Below are 27,261 nucleotides of genomic sequence, written 5' to 3'. Positions count from 1 at the left end.
CTCTGAAGGTTCACCATGGGAAGTGGGACTTTTGACCTGTGTGTCACTGGTTTGACTCCACGGGTGAGAGAGACTCAGCTCACCTAATTTTAGATGTCGACTGTGTCTATCAATACATCTGAGCCTGTTGCCCTGTAGGCAATTTTAAAGGTACGTCTTATCTGATCTGTTTTAAATATCTGCCTTAGGATGAGATGATTCATGACCTCAGTGTCTTTTTCTTGCTGTGGCTGTATCAGGGGCTGGAGGTGACTGGCTTGGCTGGAGAGCCTTTCATGTGGCCAAAGATGAACCCTGCCTTAATGCTCTGCCCCCCCAAGGTCAGTAGTTTATGTGAAACAAATTGGTTAACACAGCTCCTTGCTATGCAATGGTTTATCCATATCACAAAGCCACCACCACATCTGGCACAAATGAATGCTAGCAGGCTAAAACAGCCTGGAGGCTACTGATTAAAGAGGAAACCTGAGCCACTTTGATGGATTTCATCATTACATCCTGTTCTTGCCTCTAGAGTTGTCCCAGATCACAAAGTAAGTATGGAGTTCTCACTCCTCTTACCACTGTGGCATCTAATCTGTGAAGACATAATTCTCCATTTCCATCCCTGTCAGTCCAGCTCATTCCATAAACACTACATTCATTTAAATGCTAAACTGCTGCTCTACAAGAAGTTCAGAAGACATAAACTGTAAGGCACAATGAAAAACAATTCAGTCTCAAGAAACAAAGTCTGAAGAGGGGCAAAATAGCAGCACACAAATACATAAAAAGCAACTGCAAAGAGGAAGGAAATAAATTATTCTTCCTGTTTACTATGGAGACAAGTTACTCCACAGTGAGGTGACATACAACAAGCTGTGCAGCCCCTTCTCACTGAACAGCAGCATTTTTCCATCTTTTACACAGTGGGGAAGCTACCAGGAGCTGCTGTCTCACAGAGAAGCAGCAGCAGCTCCTACCTCACTGCAGGCACTGAACTGCCTGCCTTGGAAAGGGGTGGGAGGGTTACAGCTCCACCGTGTCTGTGGGTGTCTGAAAGGAGCTGGGAGCCCTTGCCTCACTAAGCAGCTTTTCAGTCTCAGCATGAAGCAGGGGTTCCTTCCTCACAGCTGGGGAGCAGTGGCTGTGGTGATGTGACAGCATCCTGGGCCCTGCCCCTTAGGAGAGGCCAGTCAGGGTTGGGAGCCCTCCCCCAGTTTGGGGATGCAGTTGGTATTCTGGAGATCCAGTCTGATGAGCATCCACCCAGAGTGGACAGATATATTTAGTCTTAAGGCAGTGTGATGGACTAGATGTCTCCAAAACCCTTTAATTATTTAAGTGGAAAGGTTGCAATGTGCACATTGAAGCCTGAGCTAAGCCTCCTACAAGGGAGTGGGCCAGACCTCCAGCTGTGACCTGAACTGCTGACCAAAGCCAGCAAGAGGAACAGGGTGGCCTTTGAAGACCCATCCAGAAAAAAGAGAGACTTTTCTCCTGACAGTAAATTTTTAAATAAAACCTGCCTTTCTGATGGCAGATTCTTTTTCTGCTGCCATCTGAAAGATTATGCTTCTGGGTGCTCCTCTTTACTACTCCTTGTTCCTCTATAGGAAATATTGCTCCACCACTGTATAAACAAGGTAGAAAATGTTAGGAGAGGTGGGGATGAGGGAGGAAGGGGAAGAAAGTGATTTAATTTAAAATAAAACCAGAAACAAAACAGGTTTCACTCAGCCACATTTCTATTCTCACACTCACAAGAGCAGCCACCAGGCACCAGGCCAGCATGTTTAAGCCATTTAACCAAAAATCCAGGCAATATGAAGCTTGTGTCCACGTAATGGATCCAGGATCTGTGTGATGCCATAGAGAACACAAGGGATTCCAGCTCTGAAGTCCTGGGTTATTCCTGGATTGGTGACTATGCACAGGGTTTGGGTATCTTTTTGTAGCTGTTTGGAACTGTCAGTATTTCCACCTGTCTCAGCTCTGGCAGTCATCAGGACTAATCACGCTTTTTCCATATCCGAATGCCCTGAGAGACAGCAGGTCAATGCCCTGTGGTCTTGATGACCTGCTAACCTGGTGACATTAACTCAGGCCACCAACCTTTGTATTACAAGTCCCTACACTACCCCCATTCCCTTGCTGGTGATCCTTCCCCTGCCAAGTGACAGAACCAACACCGCAGCAACAGCGAGGAAAATAGGAAGAGGGACCTTCTTTCCCCTTTCTTCCAAAGACCAGTGTTGGGTTTGTTTCATGGTCTTCATGGTTCATCCTTTCAATTCCTGGCAGGGCTGTGGGGAGCTGGGAGTGTCCTCAGGACCTTGACAATCCCACAGGCATTTCTAAGCTGTCAGAGTCACCCTCTCAATTAATAAGGAGCAACACTGGGCATTCCTCAGATGGCTGAGGCCACTCTCTCAACCCAAGCACTCCTGGCAGCTGCACCACATTGCACAACCACCATCTGCAAAGGTCAGACCTTGCCAGGTGCTCACAGCTGGCAGCTGAAGTCAAACCCCTGCACACCAGAGGGGAGAGGGCTGGCAAGTGGTACTTGTTCAGTGAGGCTCTGAAAGGCTTTCAAAGAAGACTCTAATGTTACATATATGTTACATAACATAGAAGTTGCACTTGGTATTTAGAAATGGTAATTAGAAAAGGCTTACAGAAACTGAAATGAGAAACATTAGTGCCTCCTTCAAGTATAACTGATGCTGATTAATGTAGGAGCCATCTTGACTGGGTGCCTATTTTGATTTAGGCAATTATGAGCTTACTAGTTCAAACCAGTTCACAATGAGAATGTGAATCCAGGATTTACTGATGTGTTTCTTTCCTTTCTTCTTGCTGCTATGAGTCTCTCTTCTTTTGTCTTCATCTTCTCTTCTTTGGGCTTGCCTAAAAGAGAAAGGCACACTCGTAAAATTACAATCTACTTGTAAACCAATAGTTAACTCCAGGCATTCATTCAAAGAGGGGCAGTAGATGGATACTCATGACTTTGCCATATTGAACAACATCATACTGTAAGTTTTTTTTTTGTTTTGTTTTGTTTTGTTTTTTTTTTTTTTTCAAAGGGCTCAGTTTTTAATACCTACATGAACAGAGTGGAAGGAAATACCTTGCACAGAGGCAGCAGTCCCTACTTCTGTCCTGTGAGTACTGTGGATTGGGCTATCCTGGTAAGAAAAAGGCTGCAGTGGGCAAGAGCTGCTCCACAGCCTGAGCCAGGGCAGTGACAGCAGCAGTCACCTGGTGTTGTGCTACCTCTGTCCAGCAGATTGTGGCTCCTGCAGAGATCAGGACCATGCCCCCAGCCTTTCTTCCCATTTGGAGGTTACAATCTGCAGAAGGAGCTGCTGGACTCTCTTCGTTCTGATGTAGGAAAACTTACAGCTTTGCAAGTTCTTCCTGTTCCTAATTGACCTGATCTAACCTGAAGTAAGCCATTTGTATTCCTGCAGAGAATACCAGAGAGTCCACATGGCCTTTTGCCCAGGTTTAACATAATTTCTTTAAAGCAAACTGCAAATTAATAGTAGTGTAACTTTCCTGTGCAGGCAAGCCCTTAATCTAATTGGATCATGTAAAACAGCATTTGGGGAGACAAAGCAGTGCATAAACATGGAGAGTGAAAGAGGGAGGCAATATAATTTGGAGTCCAGGGGGGATGATGAAGAAATCTGAATGCAGAGAGATAAAAATGATTAAGGTTTTTAAAATTCAAGCTAGCAAGGAATCTAGAGATATGAAAAAATAGAGCCCAACTCAGAAATTTTCAATGTTCAGAGAATTGCCACATTATCTCCATTCATTCTTCCACTCACGACAACAACCCTTGTCATTTTAGTCAAAAAACATTCTCTCTTCCATCTCCTAAAAGTTTGAATCCACATTCATGGCCTTACTTTCCCTTGTGTCTGATCCTCACGTAACAAGAAGAAGTATGAACAAAACTATGCTTGTATTTCCTCAGTTCCCACAGAAGCCTGTGACTACTTATCTTGTCACTAAACCATTACAGAAAATAAAAACAGGACTTCAGTAAAGAAAGGAAAAAAAAAAAAAAAAAAAAAAGAGAGAGAGAAGCCTTGAGTGCTGCCTCAAATAAGGACTAGTGTATGTTTGACGTGACTAAATATTTTGTGTGTACCCCTGTTCTAGAGTCATAAGTTATAAAACTTCCTGATTCTGTCTCTCCTTTCAGCTAAGAGTCCTTGCTTTCTGTAAACAGTCTTTTGTGGTTTTTCAGGACAAGATGAGAATTTCTTTGAAGCTTGAAAACAAACTCCAGGCATCTCTTTGAGAATAATCATGAGTCTGCTCTTCACTAAGCACCCTCCAATCAATTGTGTGCATTCCACCTACCAGTCTGGAACATGGAGAGACAAGGGATGGGGAGCCAGCAAGGCTTGGGTGGCAGCACACTGGCCAAAGGACAGAGCAGCTCTTAATCAGATTGCCTTTAATTCTTCACGTCAGTTAAAGGCATTATGTGCTAAGATTGAGGATAGAGGTGTACTCAGCAAAGGCAGTGATAGAACAAAGTGTTTCAGCATAGGGGAATATTTTGTAAGAATTCTGTCCAATGCTGGCCAGGCACAGTTTAGTAATCACTGGTAATGTCAGTGAGTGGAACCATTGGCCCCACACACTGAATAAGACTCTGCCTTTTGATGCTGAAAAATGTCCCCAGAAATTTGGGAACTGATCAGATAGAGCATGTGGAAATTATGCTGCTAAAGAGAGATCTCTGATATTAATGAGAGATATTCACTGCTGTCCAAATCCCTTTGCTAATTTGTGGCTGGACAATGTTAAATTTATATTTTTATTACCTTGCCATCTTACAGTAGGAAAGACTCACAAAAATACTGGGTATGGGTTCTTAGCCTCATAGGCAGCTGTGTAGAACAAGAAACAAGTCTTCACTACTGTGACTTGAGAATTGCATCCATGGTAGGATCATTTTTTATCACACTCTGGATGTCTGAGCTGCTTTACCATTAGTAAAATACCTCCTTTCCTTAGAAGTGAGTCCATAGCTGTGTACAATGAGCAATCTGCTTGTTAAGGTGGTCAGTAATGCAGGACCCAGTGATAGTTTCAATACAGATAAGGAAATTTGTGTACACAAGGTCAGTGTCTGTCAGCATTGGGTAAAAACACTCTAAAAGTCACATATAACTTCATAAACACACTGAATTCACAGCACACATACATGGCTTGGTGGCAGTGGGTGATACTGGCTTCCTAAGGCAAACTCCTCAGGACTCAGAAAGTTGCATTTCTGGCTGTTTTCTGGCTGTTTCTGGCTGTTTGGGGCTTCCACTGGAGTCTTTCAGAACGCCTGCCAGATGGGGCTCTGCAGGTGAAGGAATACCAGATTTGGGAATTTGCTGGGATTTAAGAACTGAGTGTCCAAGCGCCCGGCAGTGACAGCTTTTGAGGAGTCTTGGTTGAGCCCATTGGCAAAAACTTGCCGAGTTTAACATGAGCAGGGCTTGTGAGGACTCCGGTGTAGACTCAAGTGCTCATGAGCTGCTCAGCTTCCTCCAGGGAATTGTGTCTGAGTCAGCTGTGGGAGAATTAAAAGTGAAACTGAGAATAGTCCTGCCTAGTGCAGATGGCAACTTGGAGGGAAAACTGACTTTCCCAAGAACTGACTTCCATGACTGCAGGATCAGGGTTTAAATTGCTGTGATGCTTCCAAAATAGCAAAGGATTGATTAATGTAATTTTCTAGTGTATATGAATGAGGGGAACTGCAGAATTGTTTAGAATTTAGAATTGTCTGCAAAGTTGTAAGAAGAAAAGGAATTAAAAGTATTACTTGAAACTTGCTTTCAAAAAAACCAAAATTTGGGCCGACATCCAGTAATAGCTTCTTAAAAAATACAAAAACATTTTCCTTTTAACTGTCAGGAAGCCTCAATGAAGAAACCTGTGAGCTTTTAGATTATATAAATAGATGCACCTGGGGAAGAAATACAAGCATAAATCTTTAACTCTGGAGCTGTAGCTGGCTTGAGAAGTGTTATGAAAGCAGGGGACTGGTAAATGTTTTGTTTAAGACCAGAGCATCACAGAATTGAGCGGTTTGTCTGTGAGGAGCATGTGTTGCTCGTTCAAGGACTTGTTTGTGGATGTTTAAATCTTTTAAATCTTGTTTAAACCCTGTCCCATAGGGCCTAATTTCTGCATCAGGAAGACTTTGGTTCTAGAGCTCCAATTTTAAGGGCAGGAAAAACCTAGGCAGAGATGGGCTGTTTAATGTGTAAGTACTGTGGAAAAGTTCTGTCTTGTTTTTACATCCCATGGTGAATCATCCTTCTGGAGAATGGATCTTCCCTGTGGTTTTATTCTTGGAAGAGGTAGGAGCCTGAGGAGGATGGAAATGGAGGAATAATTGCTATGTGTGGATCAAGGACAGCCAAACCCCATGTCCTCTTCCCTGTGACTTCAGAGCCCTGGCCGTGTTCTGGTCCCCTAAGCACGTTCGTCAGTACTTTTACTGACCCAAATTCAAGGAAGCAGCTTTACTGTTCTCTGTGTCAGCAGGCTGCAAGAGAAGGGAATGGGGTTATTTGTATTTTTTTTTCCTAATGATAGTTCAATGCTTACTGTTTGACTGATGCTTACAGTCTAAAAGATCTGATCCAAGGTGGGGATGTAGAGATAGCCGGCAAAACTGACGCTACAGGGAAAATACGGGCAGTCCTTTGGCACGTCAGTACGTTTAATGGCTAAGGGGCTTGGAGAAAGAGCTGATGAAGATGTGACATGACTACTGGAACCCACCAGCAGAGTGCTGGGGGGAGCGGCTCACAGGGCAGCAAGCACAAGGGATGGTCTGAGCCCTACAGAGCCGCAGGCTGGCGTGTCCGGGCCTGCTCTAAGGGCAGGCGGGGGAGGCAGGCCGGTGCGTTCTGGGCGCAGCAGCCCCTCCTCCTGCCGCGCCGCCATTACGCGCTGCGCCACTGCCCGCTGAGGGGGGAGCGACAAGATGGCGGCGGCGCCCACCCACGTGACCCAGGGCCCGCCTCCTTCTAGCGGCGTCTCGGCCGCGCGCGCGGGGCGCTCTCGCGAGAGCGGTGAACAAAAGGACGGCGGGGCGCAGGCAGTGTGTTGTGTGTGGGGAGGGGGGTCGTGATCTCGCGAGAATTCGCCGCCGCTCTCCTCCCGAGCAGAGCCAGGCGGGAGCGGGGGGAGGGGAAACCTCGCGGTACCGCCGGAGACTCCGCGCGGGCCCGGCGCCCCGAAGTCTCGCGACATCTCCGGGAGCGCGTCCACCATCGGCCACTGGGCTGCGCGGAGTTCTCGCGATAGCGCCGGGAAGAGAGGGCGGGGGGGGCGGTCGCCGTGCGCGCTGAGGTCAGCGCGCGCGGCAAGGCGCGCGGGGGGCGGGGCCTATATAAAGGCCGGGCCCGCGGCGGGGGGGGCTCAGTCAGGGCAGCGATTCGTGGCGGAACCAGTGACACCCACGGCAGCGACCTCCCGGCCCAGCGGATCCCCATTTCTCGAGGCGGAGCGGGACGAGCCCGAGACCGATCTCTCGTTATGAGTCATGTGGCGGTGGAAAATGCCCTCAGTCTAGACCAGCAGGTGAGGGACGAGAAGCGGAAAGGCCGCTCCGTTACCCGGAGGAGGCGCGCGGCGGAGGCTCTTGGGGCAGGGAGGGCGGCAGGGATGGTCGGGAATCTTCACGTGGGGCTTCGCTTCTCGCTTCCCGGCGGTCGTGTCGCAATCCCCCCCGCGGTAACCTCCACCTCCCCCCCCCCCCCCCACGCGGCCTGTTGTGGCGCACTCGGTCGTTGCGCAGTTAACGCCGTGCGGCGGCCCCGCGCCGCGCCGGGCCCCCCCCGCGGGGGTGCGTAGTCCCCACGGCCCGGGCGGCGTAGCGGGGGTGCGGGGCCGCCGGTGCCGCCCGGCCCGGTCCCAGTGCCGCTCGGGCCCCGTGGCCCCCGCGCCGCGCTCGGACCCGCTTTGTGTGGGAGCGCCGGGAGCGGCAGCGGCTCCCGGCGGCCGCAGCGGGAACTGCGGCGCGGGGGGGGGGGGGAGGAGGAGGAGGAAGGGGCGGTCAATGGCCGCCATTGTGCGGGGCGGGGGAAGGGGGCACACACACGACACGGCGCTTTGTGTGACGCCCCTTCCCCGGGGAGGCGGCGCCGGCGGCCGCCTTTGTTCGAGCTCCGGTGCCGCCGGGCCCCGGTGACGCAGTTGGGCCTGGACTCGTGTTGGTCCGCACCATTTTATATTAGTGTCTTCCTTTTCATTCCTACATCCCCCCGCCCCCTCCCCGCGCTGGGCGGGATCGATGGTTATCTAACCCTCGGGGAAGGCGGCAGGGGCAGGAAAAGCCCCAGTCTGCTGCAGCGGGACCGTGGCCGGGCAGCGCTCGCCCTCGGCCGCTCCCGCGAAGTAGGTCATGGAGACGGTCCTTCCCTTCCCTCCCCTCTCTCTTGTCCCCCGCTCCCCCCCCGCGCCACACGTGACGGGCGCCGGCAGCCGGATTAGCTGCTCCTGCTGCGCCGGGAATCCAGCCCGCAGTGCCGCACTGAGATGGCGCCGGGGCTGCGCCACCGAGGCAGCGCCTGGGAAGTGTTGCCCCCACCGTGGGGATCGAGTGCGAGAAGATTCATCCATCGCTTCTTGTTGATTGTGGAGAGCCGCCTTGACCTAGTAGAAAGCCTTTAAAATGCTATTAAAAATAAGCCCTACGTTGATGCTTCAATCAGCTAGAAAGATGGCATTTTAAGTGGTAGCTTTAAAGAGGATGTTACGAGGTCAGCCGTGGGAGAATTCTTAAAGAATTGAATGTCTTTTGGCGGCAGCTCATGTAGCTGAGCACCAGAAAGGACAGTGCATTGGAGTCTTTGCTTTGGATTAATTCAGCTCATGTTGGAAAATACTTCCGTACAATGCAAAATTTATTTGTATTTAAACGTGCCTTATTTTTCTGGTACGTGTTTGTAATCCCTGCCATGCAGGCAAACAACTGTAATAAGTTGGTTCGTAAGCTTTATCAGTTTTCCACTGCTTTCTGCTGAAATGAGTCCATATTGTGTTTGACTTAACCCCTCTGAGTGGCACGCCAGCACTGCATGAACTGAACATCTTTTGGAAAACTTTACTGTGAGACTGAAGGCTATAAAGGCTGGGATTTTTTTGGAAAAACAACCCAAAAAATTGTGTTTGCTGAAGATGTCGGCAGACATGACCTAATGTTTTGGGAGCAGTAGTTACCTTAAGCTTGAAGACTGTAATGTCTTAGTAGTATTAATGCAGCTAAAAATACCTTGAGTCTCTACAAGTAAAGTGCCCAACTAAATTGGCATTACTTGTGCTGAAGTTTCTGTAGCAAAAAAAATTTGTCACTGACCCAAATCCGAATGCATTTGACTGAAATAGACAGAAATTCAGTCTATCTAAAATGGCTCTTTAGCCTGCATGTAGTGTGAAGCAGAAGTCTGTGGTAGTGGTTTGGTGGGTATGAGATACTCTGCTGGCCTTGCTGCCTGTCCGGGTGTCTTGTTTATTGGTGGGTATAAAAACATTAAAGGTGGTACAACCTGAGTAATAATAGGAGACCGAATTTGGCACGATATAAAAAAAAAAAAATTGCAGTAGCTTGTTTCTGATAAATGAAAAGGGTTTTTTGTATCTTAGCATAAATTCATGATAAAACATGTTGATACTTGTCTTATTTCTTCTAGTTTTCTGGTCTAGACTTGAATTCCTCAGACTCTCAGAGTGAAGGAAGCTCTACAAGCAGTAAGTACATGCAAATTCTCAAGCTTACAAACACACTTTCAGAAATTGGGGCTTGCAGCTGTGAAAAGCAGTTTCTAAAGCCAAAGTTTACAGAGGTTGATGAGGAAATAGGAGGTTACCAGTTAGGCTTGCTTTGAAAACATTGTGTGTTTTAGATAGAACCACTTAATTTTGTAGTGGTACAGTATGTTTGCACATTTCTGAAGCACTTAATTAGCTTGAGAGAACTCAGTGTTCCAGTTCTGTCCCAGATTTTCAGTTGCCTCTCATCTGAGGCCACTGACTGTAGTAATGTGGTGATTTGTCTTCTTAAAATACCAGGTAGAGTAGGAATGTCAACTTTGGTGATCTCAATTCACTGAATAGGAAGTGATATTGATATACAAGGCTAAAGTATGTTAAGAGGGGAGAATCTTCCAGGAATTCACATTCAGCTTGTGGCTGGTATTTTCTCATTCATGTTGCTTTAGCACACAGATGTTTCTGGGTTGTAAATGAGGAATGCTATTCAGAGGCACTTCGTTGTGGTTTCTGATTTGAGCTGAGCTGAATGGAGGGGATGGGTGAATTTAAGGGCAAGGAAAAATACTGGTAGTAATACTGTGAGTGGCAGTATTTCAATGTCAGAGTAAACGTCTTGAGCTGCTCAAGTATCTGGCACCAGTGTAAGCCTCAGTGGGTTCTAGGAAGACAGGCTTTTGTCGTAGACGGTGTAACACCCATAAATGGGTTTGTGGTTCGGTCAGAGGAACACAAGACATCTGTGCCTTAAACCAGCTGCCTAAATGGGTATGCAAGACCTTTAAACTTCAACTGAGAGCATGCTACTGAGTGCTATGTTAAAGGATTCTTGTTTAAACTGCTGTAAGAGGCCTTAAAGGCAGATGTTTTTACTAAGCAGAAGCTGTTGTTGACAAGATGAGCATTTCAAGATGTGCTGACACCACGGGCCTGTAACACTGCCTTTCTTTTGTCCTTTAGAAGGCCGATACATTCCTCCTCACTTGCGGAACAGGGAAGCTTCAAAACAGGGTATGTATCAAACACTCTGGCAACACCGAACTGGCTCTTGCATCTCAATTGCACAGACTGCTTGACTGTCCCGTGTAAAACATGGCAACTTCATCTTCTCCTTTTAGTGTGCTCTTCTAGATCCCTTCACCACCTTACATCCTAAGCTCAAGTTCAGTATCTGGCTGATAAAATACCTTCTGTGTCTGTGTAACAATCAGCTGTGACTGAAGCAAGGTGGAGTCTCCCATCTTAACTTGCTGTGTAATCTTGAGTGTTAGTCTGAATGGATTTTGTGGGTACTAGTTTTTCTGCTTGTGACTGTGTTGTGGGACTTACAGCAATCAGTTGTTTATTATGAACAAACAGCACAGTTTCACTTAGTAAGTGTATATTTTTACACAAAGAGATGTTGTCCTTGTTCAGCTTCCTGCAGTTTTTATGGAAGCCCCTGGGAGTACTTGAAGAAGGAAATGCAGGCTGTTGGTGAAGCAGACAAGAAGTACATGACCTGTTTTGGTCATGTGTTTACATAGGGGTTTATGCTGAGAAACGGCACTTCCATCTTCCATTTGAATCTCTAAACAGAACATAATACAGAAGCAAAGTTTCTTGGAACACTTCAGTGAAGTAAATCATGACCTTTCAGTGTAAGATCCCAAGGGAGCAGGTGCTGCAGCACGAGTTGTCATGTCTGGTGACTTGGGTGGATATGAGAGAAACATTTCCTCTAACACCTATTGAAATATACCAGAGTGCAGCAGCCAAAATGCTTCCTGCAGTGCTACAATGTAAAGAATTGAGGTTTTGTGGCATGGGAGGACTTGGATCTCATCTGTTTCTAAGGCTGTAGACTTCCACAGATTCTTTTCAATACTGCAGGAGGATGGCTTCCATTATTAGTGGGTGGGAGGGCAATAATAATACATCTCACAGTGCTTTTGGAGCTATGTCACTTTAAATCTGACTAGATGAAAAATGCTCTGTTCTAGCCTTAAACCATTTGAAGAAAGACCAGTTTGTTTTTGTCTTGCCTTCTTACGTGTCCAAGCTGCTAGTGGGTTTGCTGGGTGTTCAGGGTTTTGGGGGTTTTGTTTTGTTTTCTGTTTTTCTGGGGTTGTTTATTTTGGTTTTTCTTTTGTTTGGGTTTTTTGTTATGTGAAGGAAGTATGGCCTGAAGCACCAAGTGATGAGCAGTGTGTTACCAGAGCTGAATGTTCTAGGAAAAGGAGAAGGACTGGTTGGCAGCCAGTTCAGTGCTCTTGTTCTCAGTCACACTGACCTCAAATATGAGCAGTCTTGCAAGAAACTGACTTGCCAAACCTGAGGAATGTGCAGCTTTCTCAAAAGCAGGAGACAGCTTTAAGATGGTGGTGAACATTTGCTGTTCATAGATTTCTTCTTGTATGATGTTTAGTACCTAGGTTTTGTGGGTAAAAGGTGCAGTAACCTTGAGTTCTGCCATGACCTATAATGTGTAGGACTGGCATTGTACTTTCTTGTCTGCAAGACCAGAGTTCAGACATGGCAGTGTGGGTGTGATTACATGAGGCTTTTCTGGGGACTTCAACTTCACCTTGCAAAAACGTAAATAGGTCGTGAGACCATAATCTGACCTGTGGCTTGTCCAGTTAATAGAACTTTGGCTGCCAACATTCCTTGGTAAACCTAATTTAAAAAATTACCTTTAAACCTGTCTGGGTGCTGTACCACCGGCATCTTCCTGGTTCCCTGTGACAAGGTTCATAATTGCAGAATAGAAAAGTTCCAGTTCAGCACCTTGTTGGAAGCATCATTAGTTTGGGCTTGTAAAGCTGAGCTATCTTGTAGGATGATTTGAAGTGTGTTGTACAGTTGTACTTCCATTAAAGTGATGTTTACTTCTGTTTACATAACTCAATGATTTCTTCAACTGCGTTGGAACTTCTGAATTTTGGCTGTTCCTTGGAATTTTTAGTGACTGATTTGTCAAAGCTTAGACATGAGGCAGCAACCTTGCATGGTAGTGTTTAACCACACAACAAACTCCTGAAGCAGCCTTACAAGTGTGGTAACCTGATTGGGAAAAAATCTTCCATTTAGCTCCAGATCTGTCCCACTAACACTAATCTGTTAGCTTTCTCAGTGGGGAGTAGGGCAGTACAGAAGTGCAGGAAATAACAGCGTGCATAAAAATAATGTCCTTAGGCTACCTAACGGCAGTTCTGTTTCTCAGCTGTGGGAGCTTAGTATGCAGGGCTGCCTGGCCTGATGAAGTGTCTTGCTTCCATGAGCTCACTTAGTAATACTAAAGCTTGTTGTCATGTAAGTTTCTTCTTAAACTTCCTGGAAGCAGCTTCTGGATATTTAAACTGTAATCTGATCTGTAGTAGATGAAAAAGTAAATGTTAACTCATCTTAAAGGTCCTACCCTCCCTAAAGGAATCTATCATTCTATTTCTTCCATCTTAAAAAAAAAAAAAAATTATTGCTACTGTATGTGGGAGGTTTTCAAGTGACCTGGCAGTGATCTGTGTTAATGTTAGAAAATGTGAATTGAAATGCTGGTTGAGGGAGACATATTGACAGCTGTAATGCTGTTCATAGGTGCAAGGAGTACAGAACTGCTCTGGAAGTTGATAACCTAGTGAGGTCTTATCCCTGCAATGAGGAAGACATGCTTGGAATCTCTACAGGTTTTTAATTAAAAAAACCAAAAGCATTGACATTTCAAGGAATTTCCCGGTAGTCTTTGCACAGCATTGTAGTCATTCTCTTTAAAGTGAAGTTGATCTCTGGTCTATTATGGGTTTTCTCAGGGCGTTTACTTCCAGTTTTAATTTACCATTTGATGTCTGAAATTCTGACTGTTAAGCCTGTCATTTACTTAGAATTGACTTGTATGGCCTGGTCCTGTGTTCTGTGCTGATCCACAGATAAAGTCAGAGTAGGAATGCCAGCCTGAAAGGCCTGGATTTGGTGAAGCAGGATGTGCACACCTGTCTTTGGTGTAGAAATCGCTGCGCTACCTTAAAATTATGGCAAGGTACCGGCTTCAGAGATGAGTGCTGTAAAGAGCTAGGTGAATGAGGTTGCTTTGTTGGCTATTTGGAGTATAAAATTTTGACTCTTTGAGCTTCTCAGGCTTAGTAGAAGAATTGAAATAGTGTCAGCTGAGTTTTTTCACTGTGAAGAAGCTACATCTGTGTCCCTGAATATGGCTCTGTCGTAACCACTGCTGTTAGATCCCTTGGCAGGATGACATATCTAAATAGTTGTAGTGGTCTGAAAGTTACTCATCATAAAATCTGTATTTAGCTATCTTTTAAACAAGCCAAAATAACTTCCTTGATGTTAATATCTTGAAGGACTAATACTGCTTCTTAAAGCACTTTGGAGGTCTTGAAGCACATTCCATGATCTTGTGAGCTAAAACTTCATGGTTGGATTATTTTTGCTATTTGTTTCAGTTATCCAGACCAAAGAGTTACAGTTATCACAACAGTTTTAAAAATTCCCTTGTGACCAGTACATTTCTGGGTACTAGAATTTCTTAATTAAAAAAAAAGAGAGGCAAGGTGAATGGCACTTTAGAGAACATTGAAAAAGGCAGGGTAATTCTGGTAGCAAAACCTTTTCAGAGAGATTGGGCCTAGAACAACCCCTTTCTTTGGAATGAATTTGTTCTGTGATTGCTGTTATTGTCTCATGAATAGGTCTGGACTGGTTTTGTGCTGTGGAGCTGGCAAAGCATGCTCACAAGAGTGACATTATTTGTTAATCTGTTCTGTTATTTAACTTATTCTCTGCTGGAATCCCATAGCTGAGATAAAATATGTTACACGAAGTTGGGGAGGTTGGACCTCTGAAAGAGAATTTTTAATTTCTTAGTCTGGTACCAGAGCTATGTTCAAAGCTTCATGTTTCTGCTACCTCACAGGCCCTGGTAGCAGAATAAAAGTGAGATTTTTTTTACTCTGGTATTGGCAAGCTGAGGCACTTTGTATTCTTTTGAGTTAACATACATAAGTAGGCACCTACTGTAGGCAAAGGTAAAAGTGCTGTGGAAAAATTCAGTGTGGTTAATTTGTTGTGAAGAGCTCCATATACCTTCTCTGAGTATGGTGCTGTTAGTTATAGTCTGTGCAGATCACACTGCTTTGTGTACTTGCAGTATGATAAAACATTCTAATCTCTGTTTGGATTTCTGATACCATTTTTTGATCTCTGAGAGGCCTTGTTAACCTCCAAAAATTAAATGTGTAGTCAAGGATTTCTGTTGGAGAGATGGCATAGATAAGGCTTGGCAAGACTTAGCATCTTAAAGTTTCTTCTGATACCCATCTTTCCAGGGTAGGCATCTGAAGTACTTGTATTAAGGCAAATGTATGTTTTTTGAAAAAACCCAACATGCTTGTACATGCAGGGAGAAATTTCAGTTCTGATGGGTGGTGAGAAAAGCTCAGTCCCTTGTTGAGTAAGTCTTAACATTCATGGATCTTCTGCTCATGAAGGAATACAGTCCCATAGACCTTTCAGTGAAGATTTCCTGGACAGAAGTGTTTTTTTTTCTTGCAAAAGCCTGGACTGTGCAATGTTTGGCTGAAATGCCTTTTCTCTGCTAGGTTTCGACAGCGGTGGCTGGAGCTCCAGACGAGACAAGGATGCCTACAGCAGCTTTGGTGCGCGTTCCGACCGCGACGCGAAATCCAGCTTCTTTGACCGTGGGACCGGATCCAGAGGAGGGAGGCAAGTGTTTGTTTGTCTGGGTGCTGCACATGAAGTCTGTCTCGGCTCTAGCACTGCACTTGTAATCTTGATGTTAAAATTAGAGTTCCAGGTGTGAGCAGCATGAGGTAGGAAGAGCCTGGGAGGGGAGGATAGAGGGAGAGTGCCTTGCTTTTAAAGCTACATGATTTCAAGGATGGGCAGCTTGCATGTTGAAAAATGTGCCCTGTAGTCTACCACCAGCCACTCACTGCAGCTGTAGTGTCTGGCTGACTTCAGCATTCACCAAAGAAGTGCTAGGTGGGTGGCTGCTTCCAGGAGAACCATGAAGAGCTGTTGGGAGCACACACAATACATCACTATGGATTTTTTTTTTATTTCAATTTTTTTTCTTGTTTAAAAAGTGTAGTTAATAAAACTGGGTGAGACTCTTGCAGGTTCTCTGCCTTACTTGAGCAGTCTTACACACATCATGCGTTGTATGCACAAGTGTGGTGAGAGTGACCTTTACCGACTACTTAGTAAAGCTGACCTAGTCCTGTATCCAGACTTTTCTCAAACATGATTTACCAGGCCAAAAACTAAACAGTTGAGGTAAGGACTTCTTCCACCTTCTTTCCAAGTCAGTAATACAGGTGAGCTCCCTCTTTATGAAATAATTATATGACATAATGGAGGTATTTGGTCACATGTGCGGTGGGGGAATAAAGGAACAAATTGCAGCCCTGAAGGGTACGTGGGAAACCTGTGTAGAATGAGGCAGAGGAAAGGGTGGGGGGAATAGAAAACAACGCTGCTTAGGTGGTTTAAACAGAGCTCCCTACAAAGAAATGGCAAAGACTGAGCAACTTGGATTGCGCTCCACTGGCAGATAGCTGTTTTATGCTTCATCAAATAAAACTGATGAAACAAAGTTCACTGTGTTAAGCCAATAGCTCTGAAATCATGACAAACTCTCCTGTCTGACACAGAAAAATGTGACCTGGTCTGATGGCCAGGACTAATTTCTGTGCTTAGGTCAAGAAGCAAGTGTAGATAACCTGATGATTTTGAGTCGTTCCACATTTGTGTGTGTAATACACAGGGCATACACTGCTGCATTGTTACGGCTTTGATTTTGCATGTCAGTAGCCCCTGTTGCCTGGGAAGGGTGGTCTGATTCTCGTGCTGTATTTAGATATGAGGAGCGTGGCAGAGGCGGGGACTATGACCGGAGTGGCTTCGGCAGATTTGACCGTGGCGGGAACAGCCGCTGGTGTGACAAATCAGATGAGGATGACTGGTCTAAGCCTCTTCCCCCAAGTGAACGCCTAGAACAGTAAGTCATAGAATACTCCTGATTCATAGGAGAGGGTCATTTGATAATTCCAGCAAGTAAAAATACTTTCCTCTTCTGTTTTTAGGGAACTCTTTTCAGGAAGCAATACTGGCATTAACTTTGAGAAATATGATGATATTCCTGTTGAAGCAACAGGCAGCAACTGTCCTCCACATATTGAAAGTGTAAGTTTTTATTTTTTTTAAAGTCTGTTTTGCTAATATATCTAATAGTGACTACTTTGCATGGGGTAGCTTTGATGTCTTTATTAGGGAGTTTAGGGAGGAAAGGAAACATTGTTTTCCCTTCCTACAGCTAGGGTGTTTTGTAGAAGAGGGGTGCATATGATGAACTAAGGGAAGAAATTGTGTAAGCTCTGCCAGTTAACACTCATAGCTTACTTTTTAACTGGAACTTGTCCTTAAACAGTGAACCTGTGAAGAAGTGGAAGTGATTCGGAGGTGCTTATTGGGGAGCAGCTGCTAAGGCATGGACAGTGTTAGGCTGAGCACAGTGTGTGTGCTAGTGCAGTCTGCACTTCAGGCTTGGCTGGCTTAAGAATTGCTTAGAAAACTGGACTAAGTATCTATGTGACTCTGCAACTTCATAGGCAATTTCTATATAAAGGGCTGAAACAAGAGCAACCTTATGAATGACTTGTTAAACTGAATGTTGTGTTACATGGTGGTTGAAGAGAAGGATTCTGATCTTACTCCTTGTAAATATCTTACAGTTCAGTGATGTTGACATGGGAGAAATTATCATGGGAAACATTGAACTCACACGCTACACCCGTCCTACTCCAGTCCAGAAACATGCAATACCTATTATTAAAGAAAAGAGAGACTTAATGGCCTGTGCTCAGACAGGTAAGTCAATAACTCTTTGCTGCTTAGTCACAGTAGAAGTGTGGTCCTGTATTACTGCAGGTAAGAGGTAGAACCTCTGTGCAGTGTAAAAATAGTTGTGTGTTGGAAGCTAATTTTAGTTTTAGTCTTGAATCCACTTTAGATGTGACTTGACTAGATTTACTGTGTTTGTCCTGAGATGTGTTCATGTCTTAAACCACATTTGTTTCAGGGTTTTGGGCTGCTGAGGGTGTTCCAGTGCCACAAGTAGCAGCCATAGTCCAATGCAGGTGTTACTGGGAATGTGCTACTGATACAGGGTTAGTGCTGTAGTTGATAGTAACTCTTAATAATACTGGCTTGTATTCTGCTAGGGTCTGGGAAAACAGCTGCATTTCTTCTACCAATACTGAGCCAGATATATGCAGATGGCCCTGGTGATGCCTTGAGAGCAATGAAGGCAAGTATTCAAATACCCAGTCCTGGGAAAGCGATGGACCAGCATCATAGGTTTGGGTTTTTTTTTCCTCCACACGTGAGCTGATGTGTGCTACTGAACACAATAGCTGGTCTTAAATGTTGTCAGCATTTTGGGTATGATAGCCAAGCATCTCAACTTCTAGAAGACTTCAGATGTTTCTGTTAAAAAATCTAGGCTGTGGATTACTTTTTTTCCTACCTGAGGAGTTGGATGCATAACTGTCCATTTTTTTTTTTTTAATGAATGGTTTTGTTGTTGCATAAGTTTCAAAGACACTTCCTTTGCTACAAAAAGCTACTTGGTCACATCTATGTCATAGTAATTTCAGAACAGGAAGTAACTGGTTCTGTGGCTGTTACTTCTCTGCTGCTGAAGTTTGGGATTGCAGTGCTTGTTGTAGAGACCAGGATTGTGCAGCTGTTGCCATAGTAACCCATAGCTGAACCTTGGGTGCTGTAATAGGGCTGTCTTCAGGGGCAGTGCTCAAATTGGCTCTCAGTCATGCTTTGTCTTTCTTAAACTTGGTAACTTGTTTTAAATATTGCCTATAGTAGCCTTTTTCTTTGTGTTTTGGGTGCTCATGCCAAGGTTGTTTCTTTCTTCAGGAGAACGGGAGATATGGGCGCCGTAAGCAATATCCAATCTCACTGGTCTTGGCTCCCACTAGAGAATTGGCTGTACAGATCTATGAGGAAGCCAGAAAGGTATATCTAACAGTTTATTATTACAACATAGCTCAAGTAGAATTTTTCTTGGTGCTAACTTACTTTGCTTTACAGTTTGCATACCGCTCCAGAGTTCGCCCCTGTGTTGTATATGGTGGTGCAGACATTGGCCAGCAGATCCGTGACTTAGAACGTGGATGTCACTTGCTTGTAGCAACTCCAGGACGACTGGTTGATATGATGGAGAGAGGAAAGATTGGACTGGATTTCTGCAAGTAAGTAAAGTGTTGCTTGTCCATGTATGAATGACTTAAAGCCAGGATACAGTTAAGGACCTCAGATTGTAGCTTTTGGACTGTCTAAATATCTAGTTGAGAATTTGTAACTCAGTGCAGACACCAGAGCACAGCTTACAGAAAAGTGTTCTGAAAAGGTTTTTTTTACTGCTGTTTAGGTACCTAGTCCTTGATGAAGCTGACAGAATGCTTGATATGGGGTTTGAACCACAAATTCGTCGAATTGTTGAACAAGATACTATGCCACCAAAGGGGGTTCGTCACACCATGATGTTCAGTGCTACTTTCCCCAAGGAAATCCAGGTACTTAATGAGAATTTAAATACTTAAAAAAGCTCATAAGGCCAAAGAAGTTTGCCTTTGGAAGGAGCGAAAAAGTATAATTTGATTTTGATTTTTTTTTCCTCTTGCTTTTTAGATGCTTGCTCGTGACTTCCTTGATGAATACATTTTTCTGGCTGTTGGCAGAGTAGGTTCTACATCTGAGAACATCACACAGAAAGTAGTATGGGTGGAAGAGCCAGACAAACGATCGTTCCTGCTTGACCTGCTAAATGCTACAGGTAGAGAACAGCAGATAAGCAAATGAGGCAAAATTTAGAATAGGCAAATGTAATGACTCAAGCAATAAGAATTTCTATTGATTAGGTAAAGGAAAGGATAGTTTGTTGACATGCAGTGAATGTATTGCACTGGTTAAATGCCAGTATCAAGTTGATGTAAGCATATCTGTTACAAGAAAAGGGGAGGGAGTTCCCCAGTGATGTTACTTTAGAATAAACGGGCAGAGAATTGGAGCTGCCTATTAACCAGGTTATGGAGCCTGTATTTGTCTGTGCAGCTTTTCTTCTGCTAACCTGAGCTTTAATTTTTGTTAGGTAAAGATTCCTTGACTCTGGTGTTTGTGGAAACTAAAAAGGGGGCAGATGCTCTTGAGGACTTCCTGTACCACGAAGGCTATGCCTGTACAAGTATCCACGGAGATCGCTCCCAGAGGGACAGAGAGGAAGCGCTGCACCAGTTCCGCTCTGGCAAGAGCCCCATTCTTGTTGCCACAGCAGTAAGTAAAATCTGTAAAACTTGATCATGTGAGACTATTTCTTGGCCTGTGGAATCTTACTAAGATTTGATTGAATCATTTAACCACTAGGTAGCAGCAAGAGGACTGGATATCTCAAATGTAAAGCATGTCATAAACTTCGACTTGCCAAGTGACATTGAGGAATATGTACATCGTATTGGCCGTACAGGCCGTGTAGGAAACCTTGGTAAGTATCACCTGGGATTTTCACAGACAGCACTTCAAACCTAAGTTGACAAGTGCAGTCCTATAGGCTGAGTAATAAATTTCAAATAAGTACGTGAGAGAAGCCTGTGAGCTGCCTTCTGTGACCAAAAGCTGGTCACTGCTGTGTAGCCACTGTGAAAAGTTTACCAGTTCCTTTGGGTAATGTTCTTAGTGCCATCAAAGGGCTCTCTTACTACATTTAAGCCTGGTGTCTTCTGTGTCTGTCAGTAAACATGATTTTGTGGCTAGCTGTGGTGGAGTAATGATCTCAAATGGCTTTCTCTTTAAGTAATTCTAGTGTTTTCAGGCTTGGCTGTAAGGAACTGGAATGTGAAATGGGTTTAAGTGCTGTGGTGTACTTGGGTTGTGTGCAGCCAAAACTGAATATCTCTTTCAGGTCTTGCCACTTCATTCTTCAATGAGAGGAACATAAACATTACAAAGGACTTGCTTGATCTCCTTGTGGAGGCGAAGCAAGAAGTACCATCTTGGCTGGAGAACATGGCCTATGAGCAGCATCACAAAGGGGGCGGCAGCCGTGGGCGATCTAAGAGGTAAGAGGCACTGCTTTGGCTAGAGATGTGTATTCAGTCTGTTAAGAGACAGCTCTGTTACTTCTTCCCAGTCTGAAAATACATTTAGAGGATGATAAGTGCAGTATAAGCTGAGCTTGGTGTGTGCAAAGGTGACTGTGTCTGTCTGGTTTTGTGCTATCTATTCATGAGGCAGTTAACACATAAAACCTCTTTCCTCTTAAGTGAGCAGCTAGATACAGCTGAAATAGAATGATGCTATCAAAAACCATTTTAGAACTGTAAAAGCAGCTATAAAACACAGAAATGCATACCTCCCTGTGCCAGAGATGTACCTTAAGCAGCTGTTTTGATGTTTAGAAGGTAATGTAGTGCTTCCTGACAAAACAAGAAGAGAAGAAAGAATGAAGGTGTGAGGCCACTTGTAAAATAGCTCTGCTGTGGAAACCTGGAACTCTGTAATACAAACCTTTGTTTACTGGCTTACAGGGGTAGGATGAGAGAACACTTTCTCTTAATGTAGTTAACATGATCCAGCCACATTGGGTTTGGTGTGAGTTTTTTCTTTTCCATTTTGCAGTATGCTTGTAAAATACTTGTCGTGTACATCATGAGAGATAGTCATAAATCCATCTCTTAAACACTAAGGGTTGGAAATCTTGTAGAGGCAGAGATTTCACCGAATAAAATCTTTCCAGGTAGCCTTGGGATGCTTTTAAAGTGTGCTCACCTCAGCAGTGGCTGTTGGCCAGCTGTGGTTGGTACCCAGAGTCAGAGTGTGTCAGTCTCAGTGTGTACAGAGCTCAGAATGTCACCTGTTTGACTCCAGCGTTTGTCTCTTGCCCTCTGCAGCAGTCGGTTCAGCGGAGGCTTCGGAGCCAGGGACTACCGGACGAGCAGTGGCTTCGGCAGCAGCAGCTCCAGCAGCAGCCGGTCAACCAGCAGCCGCAGCGGCGGGAGCGGCAGCAGAGGCTTCGGAGGTGAGAGGGGCTGGGCACCTACACTCGAACTGCTTGCTGGGGTAAAACTGGATGTAATGTTTGAGTAAGAGATCATCTGGTGTTTGTCATGCAGTCTCAGCATCCTGCTTGGATCTAGGCCAGTGCAGGTTACCTGACTGATAGTTTGACGCTGCCTGCCTTTCCAGTGTTAATGTTGTGCATTTGACAGTACTGCTGGGTGGGGTTCTTTAACAGACAACAGATACCTGGGCTGTTTTCTTGTTGTAAAGGTGCAAATCTGTAGAGTTAATTAAGCATCACTTTCTCTTGCCTTTCATAGGTGGTGGTTATGGAGGCTTCTACAACAGTGATGGATATGGAGGAAACTATAACTCCCAGGGGGTGGACTGGTGGGGCAACTGATCTGCTTGCAGCAGATAGCCCACCAAACAAGCTAATATGGAAACCACATGTAACTTAGCCAGACTATACCTTGTGTAGCTTCAAGAACTCGCAGTACATTACCAGCTGTGATTCTCCACTGAAATTTTTTTTAAGGGAGCTCAAGGTCACAAGATGGAAATAAAGGAACAAGTAGCCCTATCTCGAAGGTGGTTTTGAAGACTCTTATTGCTGTAGTCAGGATTAACTCCCCTCCCACCCATCCCCACCCAGAAACTGCATTTATAATTTTGTGACTGAGGATCATTTGTTTGTTAATGTACTGTGCCTTTAACTTTAGACAACTTTTATTTTGATGTCCTGTTGGCTCAGTAATGCTCAAGATATCAATTGTTTTGACAAAATAAAAATTACTGAACTTGGGCTAAAATCAAACCTTGGCACACAGGTGTGATACAACTTAAACAGGAATCACTGATTCATCCATAATATTACAAAGAAAAACTTATGCGGTAGCCTGCATTAGGGCTTTTGGTATCTGCAGATTTGAAAAATAAAACATCTTGAAGCATATCAATGCAATTAGTTTCTAATGTGGCAAAACTGTACTAAGTTAAAGTTCTGATTTGCTCACTCTATCCTGGATAGGTACTTAGAACCTGATAGCCTTTAATAAGCCATTCCAGTCATGATGAGATGATGTATGGATACATGCATACATTAAAAGCACTGTTTTTGAAGTTAATGCAAGTAAATACAGCAATTCCTTTTTCAATATTTAGGCAGATCATTAATGTGAGCTAGCCAAATGTGGGCAGAACATTACAGGGAACGTTTAAAGGTCTGATAACTTGAAATAGTTTTTAGAAGAATTCATCTATTTAGACTTTTTAAAAATGCCTGCCATATGAAATTGAAATGGTAGAATGGCTGACCATGGCAGTGATTGGTCCTCCGTAAGGGCCTGACTGAATTTTTGGTCTAATAACGCATGCTAGTGTTGATGTTTTTTGGTCAAGAGGGTATGAACAGGAAGAATTATGCAGCAGGCTTTATTTTAATGCAGATTCACATTACTCTGTTCAAGCTGCGTGGAGATGTTAAACTGGCTTACTGTAGACTTTGTAAAATGGCTCCAGAAGAGTAACAAACAAACCTGAGATCACAGAGGTTGGAAATGTACATAAACTGCACAAGGTTTCAATTCTGCTATTAAAGTGCAGTTTTAGTCAGTTTTAGTTGCATAGGTTTCCATTGTATTTATAGTCTGTTATGCTAAATCTGGCCAAAGATAAGTATTGTCCACCAGAAAAATGCCTCTGCCACTTGGAATTTCTGTGCTAACTTTGCGGCCAGAGCATTTAACAACTAATCTACAGTGGCATAGGAAAATGGCAAAAATCTCCTAAAGTGCAATAGATTTTTTCAAGTGTATTGTGCCTTGTTCTAAAACTTTTATTAAGTAGGTGCACTTGACAGTATTGAGGTCATTTGTTATGGTGCTATTTCAAGTCTAGGTTTAGGCCCTTGTACATTTTGCCCATAACTTTTTACAAAATACTTCTTTTATTGCACATTCAGAGAATTTTATATATGTCTTGTGTGCGTGTCCTTAACTTCCAATCTTATTTTGTCTCTTGGAGATTGAACGCAGCTTGTTTAAGGAGAAGGAAATAGATTCTAAAACTTATTTGGGACCATGGGAATGATAGCTGGGAAGAAAACTATTTGCACACGACAGATTTCTAGATACTTTTTGCTGCTAGTTTTGTGTAATATTTATTGAACATTTTTGACAAATATTTATTTTTGTAAGCCTAAAAGTGATTCTTTGAAAGTTTAAAGAAACTTGACCAAAAGACAGTACAAAAACACTGGCACTTGAATGTTGAATGTCACCGTATGCGTGAAATTATATATTTCGGGGTAGTGTGAGCTTTTAATGTTTAAGTCATATTAAACTCTTAAGTCAAATTAAGCAGACCCGGCATTGGCAGTATAGCCATAACTTTCTGATAGTAAAACAAAAATTGGCAACTTAAAATTAAACATGCCAAGGTTTTGATACACTTGTCTTAAGATATTTATGAAACACTTCTAAACACTGATGTGAAGTGTCCAGATTCTCAGATGTTTGTTGCGTGAGTTTTGTTTAGTTGTGTGTTTTTTTTTTTTTCAGTGAATGTCTGGCACATTGCAATCCTCAAACATGTGGTTATCTTTGTTGTATTGGCATAATCAGTGACTTGTGCATTTTAGCAAGTTTTATCAGCCAGCAATATTTTCAGTTCAGATACAAGGATTCAAACCAATATGCAAGAATGGATTTAAACTTGCTGAATGTGAAAATTGAACTTCAAGTCACTGTAGGTTTAGAATTGCTTATTGTATTAGTTTAGATGCTAGCACTGCATGTGCTGTGCATATTCTTGATTTTATTAAAATAAAAAAGTTGAACTGCACAGTCTACTCATTTGTGAAGCGTCACTCCTGGTTTATGAGCTCTGTAGCCCCAGCAGTCTCATTCACGTGCAGCTCTGGAAGCAGGTGACTCTAGTGTGGCACACGTCAGTGGTGACAGATGGCAGCCGGGCTCAGGGCTCTAGATGAAACAACCTAAAATGGCCTGTGCCCCACAGTGCACAGTTACTGTCAAGTGTCAGAGGTGGGACAGACAAAAACCACCTCGGTTTGTTCATTAGGGGAAACAAGTTTGGCTGTAACAACCTAATTAAACCTTGTGGAGTTGGGTTTGGTTCCTCAGCCCCTTGCTGCTCAGGACTTCATCTCACAGTTGTCCCTCTGAATTTCACAGCAGTGCCTTGTAGAGAGCTTTAAGTTTTGATGTCATACCTATTCGTTGTTCCTAGGTATTGAAAAGCCAAAATGAGGTGAAATATTGGAATATCCAAGGGAGTAGAGTGGAAGGAATAGATTCAGGTGTTTCCAGTTTCTTTGAAGTGAAATAAATTTGCCTCATTTGAGAGAAAGTGGTTTAGAAAGAGCCTAGGTTTTGAGTTTGGTGCTGAAATGACTGTAGAAACTTGTGATTTTTCTGGTGAATAAGGAAAGGGGGGGGGGGAAGTAATACCTGGGACCTCTGATCCATAAAAGTGTGATGCAGGTGAATGGCATGGGGTAAGGACTGGTGGAGGTGTGAAGTGCCCCTGCAATCCTGGGTCCATACAGGAAATGAAATCTACCCCACCAGTCCAGTACTGTGTATGGGCCTTGGAGAATAATGGACAGGATGGAGATGACTGATTCCCAGGATAGCTTGCAGGAGCAGCTGCCTTGAGCACACTGACTGGACCACACTAAATTTACCTGCTTTAGACTTGCATTAATTATCAACCTCATCATGCAGGGCTTTGTGTTGTCATGCAGTGTCCCTGGATGTGCAACATGCACTTAAATATCCTCCAAAGGCAGTTTTCCCTCCCCCGTGTATCTGCAGAAATACTAGAACCACACTTAGGAGATGGATATGCCAAGGGAAATGTGCACTGTGGAGGTGACCTGTGCGATCTGGAACTCCAGCTTTGAGTGTAAAGGTTTGCACTTGGTGCTTTAGCTTAGGTTTGTCCTGGCAGAGTACAGGAGTGTCAGAGGAGTCATTTGGCAGCCAAATCTCCAGGAGCACAGGGCTGTGAGCAGTGCTCTGCACTGGGACTTGCAGAGGTCGTGGAAGGCCTAATGTAAGGCAGTAGTGGGCACAAAGTGGGTGAAAACCAAAGGAGGAAGTCTGGTCCTCAGGAAGATTGTTCCTACAGAGTAGAGGAAACCATTCACCTCTGGAGATGGAAGTTAGGCTGGGGAAATGGCACAGATGAGGAGCCTTGAGACGCCAAAGCTACTGGGGTAAGAGAAGCACAGAGGGTGTTCCCACAGAGGTGGAAGTTTGTATTTCAGTAGTTCTTGGCATACTGGGCAGCAGCATTTTTCCCCACAGTAAATGAGAAAATATTTGGGAAGAGGTGGGCAAGACATCCTAAATTGTAAAGAAAAAGGCTGTGAAGTTAAATGGTAAAAATGATTATTGATTTGTCTTTGTGAAGCTTTGTTCTGTGAGACCTTCAAAACGTGCAGTAAAGTCAGTCTTTGGGCAATAAATGTGCCTGTGCCAACAGTGGCAGAGGTTATGGCAGAAAGGCTGTAGTAAATTCTGCTCTTGGTTTGCCAGTGAGTCACTGTGACCTGTGCAGATAAGGAGAGGTCTTGAAACTATGGCTTGTGGTGACAGGGGTGGGACTTGGATTGATGTCCTGGTGTGGAGTTCATAGAAGTGGAGAGAGCAATGGGGTTGCCAGAGAGACTTGGTTACTGTTTGTTTGGTGTGAGGATTGAGCACAGGAAAGGCAGCTTGTACAAGCAGAATGCTGCTGGGGCTGTGGCAGCCAAAAGTTGCCCTATAAACCTCGTTAAAGCTGTGTGTCTGTAGCCTTCCAAGTCTGTGAATCCTCATCCAGTGCAGTGTTCACTGTTGCTCATATTGATCAATGTGTTTATGGAAATAGCCTGCAGTCAGTTATGACAGAAACACTGAGTTACAAATCCCAGGTGTTAGTGCTCGTTCTTAGGTGGAGGAGAGCAAAGGATGGGTCTGGAGTTTCACTCCTGCTGTGCTGTGAGCTCTGTGGACTTCAGTGAACCCGACTGGAGCTGTTCAGCACTCAAACCAACCTCACATCTTGTAAGTGGATTGTTTCTGAGGGGTGGATTGCCAAGGCTGTTGAGGTGACAGTTTCATGATGTGTTTTCTGTCTTGGTTACCACTTTGTGTCAGAAAAGAGCAGTACAGATCCTGTCTGGTTCTGTGAGCTCCTTGGCTGGTTGCTTCATGGAATCAGTGACCTTGTGCATAACATGGGTAGCAGTCATGTAAGTACTCCCAGGAAGTGGGAAGTGGTTTTTGTAGTTATACTGTGCTCACAGAAAGATGACACTTAACAAGCTGAAATCACCTGCTGGTGGTTAATGAGGCAGGCCTGGAGCAGAGCCAA

General features: G+C 44.2%; 2 protein-coding genes across 9 annotated transcripts; one reads left to right on the top strand and one right to left on the bottom strand.

Moving 5' to 3' along the window:
- Positions 1-1,715: 1,715 nt before the first annotated feature.
- Positions 1,716-7,762, bottom strand: LOC128784464 (splicing factor, proline- and glutamine-rich-like). 7 transcript variants are annotated; one of them, XR_008429497.1, is made up of 3 exons: positions 7,635-7,762; positions 5,216-5,359; positions 1,716-2,892 (listed from the first exon to the last, which is right to left on the bottom strand). XR_008429497.1 is itself a non-coding variant. In XM_053936079.1 (2 exons), exon 1 carries the CDS (start codon positions 7,288-7,290, stop codon positions 6,820-6,822), a length of 471 nt encoding a protein of 156 aa, XP_053792054.1. In that variant the 5' UTR covers positions 7,291-7,330; the 3' UTR covers positions 1,716-2,892; positions 6,796-6,819. The 7 variants fall into 7 exon arrangements, 1 of the variants encoding a protein (XP_053792054.1); XR_008429498.1 differs by lacking the exon at positions 5,216-5,359; XR_008429495.1 differs by lacking the exons at positions 5,216-5,359; positions 7,635-7,762 and adding an exon at positions 6,619-7,330.
- DDX3X (DEAD-box helicase 3 X-linked) lies at positions 7,447-24,720 on the top strand. Of its 2 annotated transcripts, XM_053936069.1 has the most exons (17): positions 7,447-7,599; positions 9,711-9,768; positions 10,750-10,800; positions 15,384-15,507; positions 16,664-16,804; positions 16,890-16,989; positions 17,538-17,673; positions 18,027-18,112; positions 18,739-18,837; positions 18,913-19,073; positions 19,253-19,397; positions 19,513-19,657; positions 19,973-20,154; positions 20,245-20,362; positions 20,780-20,936; positions 21,768-21,895; positions 22,197-24,720. In XM_053936069.1, exons 1-17 carry the CDS (start codon positions 7,555-7,557, stop codon positions 22,277-22,279), a joined length of 1,959 nt encoding a protein of 652 aa, XP_053792044.1. In that variant the 5' UTR covers positions 7,447-7,554; the 3' UTR covers positions 22,280-24,720. The 2 variants fall into 2 exon arrangements, with proteins under 2 accessions (XP_053792044.1, XP_053792045.1); XM_053936070.1 differs by lacking the exons at positions 9,711-9,768; positions 10,750-10,800 and having other exon boundaries at positions 7,488-7,599.
- The last annotated feature ends 2,541 nt before the right edge of the window (positions 24,721-27,261 follow it).

The sequence above is a fragment of the Vidua chalybeata genome, chromosome 2, assembly GCF_026979565.1.
Source record: "Vidua chalybeata isolate OUT-0048 chromosome 2, bVidCha1 merged haplotype, whole genome shotgun sequence".
Classification (NCBI taxonomy): Eukaryota; Metazoa; Chordata; class Aves; order Passeriformes; family Viduidae; genus Vidua; species Vidua chalybeata.
The sequence above is the reverse complement of the archived record's forward strand: the minus strand, read 5'-3'. Positions and strand labels throughout refer to the sequence as shown.

Coding starts and splice junctions, on each gene's coding strand:
- LOC128784464 (XM_053936079.1), bottom strand. CDS start 7,290: ATGGTGGACGCGCTCCCGGAGATGTCGCGAGACTTCGGGGCGCCGGGC.
- DDX3X (XM_053936069.1), top strand. CDS start 7,555: ATGAGTCATGTGGCGGTGGAAAATGCCCTCAGTCTAGACCAGCAG. Junction 9,769..10,749: donor TGAAGGAAGCTCTACAAGCA/GTAAGTACATGC, acceptor TTTGTCCTTTAG/AAGGCCGATACATTCCTCCT. Junction 15,508..16,663: donor ACCGGATCCAGAGGAGGGAG/GCAAGTGTTTGT, acceptor TGCTGTATTTAG/ATATGAGGAGCGTGGCAGAG.